This window comes from Idiotropiscis lumnitzeri, chromosome 9 (genome assembly GCF_059441095.1).
Source record: "Idiotropiscis lumnitzeri isolate Australia: NSW breed Sydney's pygmy pipehorse chromosome 9, RoL_Ilum_1.0, whole genome shotgun sequence".
NCBI classification, from domain to species: Eukaryota; Metazoa; Chordata; class Actinopteri; order Syngnathiformes; family Syngnathidae; genus Idiotropiscis; species Idiotropiscis lumnitzeri.
Genome location: NC_142399.1, coordinates 9,712,757 through 9,720,534, shown reverse-complemented (window position 1 = coordinate 9,720,534; position 7,778 = coordinate 9,712,757). Strand labels below are relative to the sequence as shown.

Below are 7,778 nucleotides of genomic sequence, written 5' to 3'. Positions count from 1 at the left end.
TTCTTCCTTTTTGGCGTTAACAGCCTGCTGCTCATTTGCTGCCTAACGGGACTTTATGAGAGCAATAACAGACGGACACACGCGCGCACGCGCTTGCACGCCCGACAGCCAAAGAGGGGAGGATGTCCTCTCTCTCTCTTTCTCTCTCTCTCTCTGTCCTTCTCTCTCCTCCCTCCTCAAAGTCTCTGCCTTAATCCCATTTGCCATTGTGCGAGCGCAATCGCCTGTACTTTCCGCATTTAACTTGGATGACATTTTTATTTCGTCATTAGCATCACGCGCCTGCACAGCGGCTCGCGGTTCAGCGTTCGAGCCCCGGGATGATCCATCTGACACGCCTGTGCACGCTCCCGCTGCCCCTCCACCGCTTTCCGTCTCTCTAGTTTCATTTTCACCGTCAAGCAAAACAAAAGCAGCCCAAAAGAAAGGAAACAACGACAACAACTAGAAGCCTCCGCCGCCATGCCCGAGACCACGCAGGAGGCGCCGGCCAAGGACTCGCCCTTCTTCATCAAGAACCTGCTCAACTGCGATAGCAAGCCGCCCAGCAAGCTGCCGCCGCCTTCGCCGGCGCTGGCAGCCCAGCGGGCGGCCCTGGAGGCTGCAGGGGGCTTCTCCCTATCACAGGTGGCCGACTTCGGCTTCCCTCGCTTCGAGCTGTCGGCGCAGCGCTTCACTCTGCCCGCACACTACCTGGAGCGCACCTCGGCCTGGTGGTACCCTTACGCCCTCAACTCGACCGCGCACATCCACAGAAGTGAAGGTAAGACGCACTAATTGATTTATTAATAGATAGATAGATAGATAGATAGAAACATTATAAAGAAGTACAAGTGAGTATGAGGGGGCAGTCTGCCTCCACCAAGGTGTGTAATTACAAATGTCGTGTACATAAATTTTGCGTTATTACTATTTTTTTGTTTTGTTATTTTTTTTGTCTGTTTGTTTTGTTTTCCTGTTGTTGCTTTTGTGCCGGTACGTTTAAAAACAATCAGTGTTTGCAAAAAAAAAATATTCGTGTCTGTGTATTCTGAGTAAATCTTGCTCAGTTAATCGGCAAAGGTTAAATCAATGAAACAGGACTGTCCCTGTTATTTTTTTTCCACATCTCCCGAAAATGTTCAAAATTAATTAGGTGCGGAATTGTGATAACTTGCAAAAGAAACAGTATTTGATACACAATTACAGTACACGTTGCTCATAAATTCTCTCCACAATGTAAAAAATGTGTTGCAAAAGATGTCATTGTGAAATTATAAAGAGACTTTGTGGACGTCAGGCTTTATTATTATACTGTTAAAATCAATAACATCAAATAGGCTAATGATGAAAGGAGTTTTTTGAGCCACCTTTACAATATTTGTAATATAGTAATAGAAAATACTGCACATTTAATGTTAGGTTTGTGGTTGAATGTGCATTTTAGTGACGAGTTTTTTATCGCGGGGTGATTAAAATCACTGTTAAGATTAATAGCTAATTGAATAAACGTAAATAGTCATTTATTTGGAACTTTAAAAAATACTGAAATATATTTTATCAGTAATTGAACAATATTGCAGTCGGTGTTTTTTTTATTATATTTTTTTAATTTTTTTTTATGTTTGGTGATTGAAAGCCATCAAATACATGTAGTAGCCAAATTAAATATGCTTGTATAAAATGTCAATTAAATGAAAGGCTACCATGCTGCTGGTCTTAACTCACTCCCGTATTCTCGCACGCAGCCGCCGCAGAGAAGCTGACAGCCATCAGGGACTCGTCCCCGACGTCAGGCACGGAGCGGGACTCCCCGGAACTGTTGCTCAAGTCCGAGCCAGACACCAAAGACGACGACGACGATGACGATGACGAGCGCGCGGCCAGCAAAAGCGGCGACGAGATCATCTTGGAGGAAAGCGACTCGGACGAGGCCAAGAAAGACGAGCTGGACGACTGGAAGAAGCGCGACGACGACGGCGGCGGCGACGGCGCCGACAAGAAGCCGTGCCGCAAGAAGAAGACTCGCACCGTGTTCTCGCGCAGCCAAGTCTTCCAGCTCGAGTCCACCTTCGACCTGAAGCGCTACCTGAGCAGCTCTGAGCGCGCCGGTCTGGCCGCCTCGCTGCACCTGACCGAGACGCAGGTGAAGATCTGGTTCCAGAACCGCCGCAACAAGTGGAAGCGGCAGCTGGCCGCCGAGCTGGAGGCGGCCAACTTGAGCCACGCCGCCGCCCAGAGGATCGTGCGGGTGCCCATCCTCTACCACGAGAACTCGGCGGCTGAGGGCGCGGCGGGCGCACCCCCCGTCAGCGTGCCCCCTGCCAGCCAACCGCTGCTCACTTTCCCGCACCCGGGCGTCTACTACTCGCACCCCATCGTCACTTCCGTGCCGCTGCTGAGACCCGTGTGAGGAAAAAAAAAACTTCCTATTTTTATACTCGATGAAGAAACAAGAGAAACACTGAAAGGCCTGAAGGGACCTCTGAGGGTTTACATGTGATCCGACAATTCAACTACATTGTTGTTATTATTATTGTTATTTTTATTATTATTGCTATTAATATTATCATCATCTCAGGAGTACCTGCTAACACTGCCTAAAGAGTGTCTATTTTTTTTTTATTTCTTCTATTTTGTTTTAGTTCTTGTTTACAGTCCAAAAGATGTCACACGGCTGTCCTGTTCATAAAACCGTTTTTTTACTGTAATGTGCAATACATCATTCCAAACAATAATAATTTGTTGTACATTCGACATGATTTGTTGTGACAAAGAGCTCGTGACGGGTGACAATCAAGACACTCCCAACTGTACATGACTGTGATTGTTGCTTTGTGTCATTAGTTTTGAGTTTTTCATTTTTCTGTATAAAGTTATGTAAATGTATATATTTAATGAACGAGGAGCTAGATTTTTTTTGTTGCTTTGTACAGAAAACACACACACAACACACACTCACACACGATGTTTCTTTTGATATTGTACTGATGAACCACGTGGTACTAAAATAAATGGAGACTATTCTCTATTCTTTTCCCCCATTATTGTATATGTCTGCATCGCTACGCTGGGGCTGTTTTATATTAATTCATTTTTTAATCGACAGGTGGATTTTAAAAAATGCATTTAGCACCAAAATGGTCCCTTCAATTACATGTGTAATTACAACCATCCTGTCAAAATCAACGCCAGTAATGTAGTCACAAGAGATGGCATTATACAGTGTGTGTGTGCGGGTGTGCGTTTGTGTGTGTGTGTGTGTGTGTGTGTGTGTGTTTAGTGTGTTTTGCACAGCTCCTTTGTTTCAGAAAGAACATTTTTGATTGAATTAGTGCAAGATAAAAAGAGGTAAAATAAGTTAGAATATGATTATTGTAATGATTAAAACCAAATTTGGCAGCGCAGAAAAGTTGAAAATTATGTATAACATTTCAAGATTAATTATTGAGCTGCTACTTTGTAACTCACATGATCCTACAAGTGTCACCGGACACTTGATGCCACGAAACAGCCAACCAACTCTTGTGTGTGTGTGCGTGTGTGTGCGGGGGTGTGTGTGTGCGTGTGTGCGTGTAATATAAGTAAGTCAGGAAATCCAGGACAAAAAAAAAAACACAAAATATTTATAATGTTATCTTCCTTTGCAATTGGAGTTATTTCATAGGAACGGAACATTAAATTTGAGAGCAATTTTTTAAGTTTCCATTTTGTGAGGAGCGAATTTGACATCTTAATTTTAGCAGCCGAATATTCTTTCGACAAGATTTTGTTTTCAACTTAAAATAACAATGAAGCATATTAATTCTGTTCACATTTATTCATTCAGCCATTTGTCCGACCTTATTCAATTAATTCGTTTAAGCAACACGATATTCTTCCAACATGAAATTAGGCTAAGACATATAAGTAAAAAAGAAATACCGAGTAACCATCCTGACCACTAGTTCTAAAACAAAATTCTGAATTCTCTCCACCTCGCGTGTGTGATTCTTCATACAGCAATTTTTAATTTCGATTCGCATCGCCGTGCAGACTCGAAATGTTGCACGGTCCCTTTAAGGTAACAACCGTGTTCAACTCAAGTATTGTCAATTTTGCGTGGACATCTGTCGACTACATCTAGTATTAATGATAGCACTAATAATGCTCGGAACGACTCAGTCTGCTGCGCATGATGACCTCATCACCACACAATGTGCACACGCCGATCCGATAGTCTCCATCATCATCATCACCATCGTCGTTATCGACGTGCACATTTAGCGTGCACACCACGCACGCTCCACGCCACTCCATTAACGCAAATGAATAGATTAGGACCCGCATTACTCCCTTCCTCTGGCGCGCGCACACGCGCACGCACACGCACGCGTAGGACAGCGTGTATCGACCGTCCACGTTTGCGTGCATGCATGCGTGCACATTGCGGGAGTTAACAGGGCAGCGTGCGCAACTGCTGGATCATGACCTTGATGTGGGCGCATAAATTGGAAATAAAATTACCACTCGATAATTTCCATTGTCCAAAAAAAAATCCCATTACATGATCAAGCATTTAGGGGCTGATGTTAAGCCGTATTGATAATTTTTAGGTCAGCCAAAGCTTTAGTCGCAGAGACGTTTGCAATTAAGTTGTGCGTAAATTCATCTCTCGCCAACATTTTTCTTTTAAAATTAAGTTGAAGTCAGTTGGGGAGTTATATAACAATAATGCAAACTACATACGGTGTATTGAAGTCCACTCTCGTGCAAAATGCCAGCTGTGGTAAATATTTATCCCCTAAAAAGTGCGCGCGTAATTGCGCACGCCACGTGGATTTACGCACCGTGATGTATCCCTTCTGTTCCGCGCACGCCCATAATAAACATATAACGCGTGCGCGCGATCACGGCCTTGTTTGCAAAGAACTCGCCATGCACGTGATGGAAGGCGAGCATCCGATTTTCATCAAGGTTCCATTAAGTGAAACATAGGTTGCGAGGCTGCGTCTGATTGGAACAGTTTAAATTTTAATTGTGTTTTTAATTTGACATATAGTTGCCGTGAAGAATGACATCGGCGCGCCGCGGGGAGGTGGGAGGGAAGGATAGCGGGCGTGGAGAGGGGAGGAGGCGTTTGGCGGTCGATTTTCTTAATTTCTCCCCGAGGAATTGATGAGTCTATCAGGGCAGTAGATTGGAAAGCCATTAAAAGTCAATGGTTAGCTTGTTAATTGGAACTTGATGGATAGGAGCCCTTGGATAGGCGGTGCTGATCCAATCTTCCTGACTTTGTGTTTTCCAATAAATTACCCAGTTCATTTCCACACTCACATTACATAAATGGCGCACCTCCGGGGCTCCGCTTGCATTTACAACTCTCTCACACACCCACGCGAGGAAAAAAAAAAAAAAAAAAGAGCATGCAGGGCCCCTTTCTTTCTTGAATGAAAATCGAAACATCATCAACGTTTATACTTAGAAAATTTATCGATATCATTTTCTCGGGTAATTTCCTTATTTTAGATGCCCGACACGCCATAGATCATAATCCACGCGTGTTGTTTAATATTTAGTGAGGCTTGATTTCCACATCAAAGCGCGCCATAAGTTACTCTGCACACGTGCACATACACACGCACGCACACACACACACACGCGTGCACAGCCCCCCCCACCCCAAATAAGGATGCTATACGCTTGTTGCGGTTGGTAAAATGCTGGCTAGATGCCAGCCATCATCGTGATAAAGAGCCAACGAGGGGGCATGTGGTGGTGGTGGTGTGTTGGGGTTGAGGGCTGCGTGGTCCCTAACCACGATTGCCCCCCCCCTCACCCCACCCTTGTGAAACATGGAAACGATCATTTAGGGTTGTGAGGGTTACATAAAATTTCTTACTAGTAAAAAATTCCCATGTAATCTAATTACCATAATATTAAAATAATGTAACCTGATTACTTATAATTACTTGTTCGATCAGCAATCAGGCCAATTGACAAATTTCCAGTGGCACTAGCTGGTTCTTTGAGGTACTATTTGAGGTAACTGCTCAGCCTTGGTTCCACGCATGCTGCAATGGGGAACAGTGGCGGCTGATTGGTCGAGCAGATATTGTCATTCACAGCTGTTGATAATCAACCAATCACACTGAAACTCAACTAAAAGAAGAGTCAGCACACACCTGCCACCATTTAATGTGCATTTAGTGAACGCCAAATAAAGATCAGATGTTCAAGATGTCATTATTAGAGGACACAAACTTCTTCATTGAACTGAGGGGAGGAGCCTCATTTTGTCAGTCCAAAGTCTTGTCCAATAGACAAAAAGAGCTTTTCCGCCATCTTGTGGCATCTTTAGGCAATGACAAAACTTTTTTTGAATGACTTTCTTTTGGGATTGCTATCCTGTGCCGTCAAGTTTTAATCCGGATAATCAGCGTAGCGTCAAAATCGACATCTCACATCACCAGAATCACCGGCCAGTCTTCCCCCATTCCTCCCCCGCCTTCATGCCTGTCCTGATGCATTCATGCTGCAAGTGAAGGCCGCTGACACCATGATTAAAGGCCGCCATTTGTAATGTGTCTGGGCTTCCCTTTAGAAAGAAGTCAAACAGGCATCTTGTGGCCACTCCAGCCCTGCAGCTGTCCCGCCGCCGCCACTACGATGCGTGATGATGGATGGGGGGTTGCACACACACATACACACACACACACACACACGCGCACACACCCACACGTGCACACACACAGTTCACCTCTATTTACTTCACTGCCAATTTAATCAATTAGCCAGCATCCTGCACTCCAAGGCAGCTTAGCTTGTTAATGACCAAATGAATTCTTAAATGCTAATAATGAGTCATAGCACACAAACTATAACTTGTGTAGATCTGGTAACTGGTGAAATATAATATACATTAAATATACAGTGACTATTTTATAAGAAAATCAACAAGTAATTTCTGCAACCCCCAAAAAGTTTAGAATGGTTTAGCCGGAAGACTAAAAGGTTTTCTTTGTTTCAAGTAAAATCTTTCCCCATTGAAATGAATGGAAATGTCTGTTTTAGTTTTTAATAGCTTTCTATAATATTCTACTTAATGAAAACATAGAATACAATTTTTATAATTCCATATTCCAGAGAATAAGGAATATGAGTTTTGTAATATTTGTCTACATGTGTTTCGGCACCGTTTGTGTTCAAATATTTTACGGACAACTACAGCAGCATTCGGGTCAATTAGTGGAGCCCAGAATTCAAACATGGTGCATCAGCATTTCACTGTTATGCTGCACACAAATGGAAAGCTGCCAACCGAACTGAAGTTAGCCCCAAATGCTTTTAAATCCGGGTTAAAAAACGATGATCTTCTCCATACCCAGGATTGTCTTTTAAAGCATTTCTATCTTCCATTTTTCAAAAATCATGTTCTTTCGCTGTTTTGCTTTTCGTTAATTTCAAGATAAAAATGCCCTTTAACAGTCCCACAATGGGGAAATTTCAGAAAAAATGGTAACGCTTCACGAATGTGCGTGTCATCCTTGGTTAGGGAACCATGCTAATCTTCTCTGTATCATTCCAATTAGTCAAATTATTTTTCATTTCTTTACTTTGCTTTTAAATGTAAATACTTATGAATGTTTTTAACTATATGTGATGCACGTTTAACTATACTTGTATGAAATGTGGTGTATAAATAAAGTTTCCTGGCCTTCAAAGAAGACCTGATAAATGATTAATCAGATGTGGGAAATGAAAATTACTATATTAAAAAAATGGGAGTGGGGGGGGGGGAGAAGCAATGCTCCACAAAC

At 43.0% G+C, this 7,778-nt stretch overlaps 1 protein-coding gene and 1 non-coding gene across 2 annotated transcripts; one reads left to right on the top strand and one right to left on the bottom strand.

Moving 5' to 3' along the window:
* The first annotated feature begins 219 nt into the window (after window positions 1–219).
* Window positions 220–2,974, top strand: hmx3a (H6 family homeobox 3a). Its single transcript, XM_088305077.1, has 2 exons — window positions 220–763; window positions 1,728–2,974. Exons 1-2 carry the CDS (start codon window positions 463–465, stop codon window positions 2,390–2,392), a joined length of 966 nt encoding a protein of 321 aa, XP_088161203.1. The 5' UTR covers window positions 220–462; the 3' UTR covers window positions 2,393–2,974.
* A 4,494-nt stretch (window positions 2,975–7,468) lies between these two features.
* Window positions 7,469–7,575, bottom strand: LOC148330163 (U6 spliceosomal RNA). Its single transcript, XR_015845180.1, has one exon. It is a non-coding gene; the product is annotated as a U6 spliceosomal RNA (small nuclear RNA).
* Window positions 7,576–7,778: the final 203 nt, after the last annotated feature.

What these genes read in the sequence shown, in the direction of transcription:
- hmx3a (XM_088305077.1), top strand. Translation starts at nt 463, where the DNA reads ATGCCCGAGACCACGCAGGAGGCGCCGGCCAAGGACTCGCCCTTCTTC. An exon ending in GCACATCCACAGAAGTGAAG is followed by an intron (nt 764 to 1,727) that starts GTAAGACGCACT and finishes TCTCGCACGCAG; the next exon opens with CCGCCGCAGAGAAGCTGACA.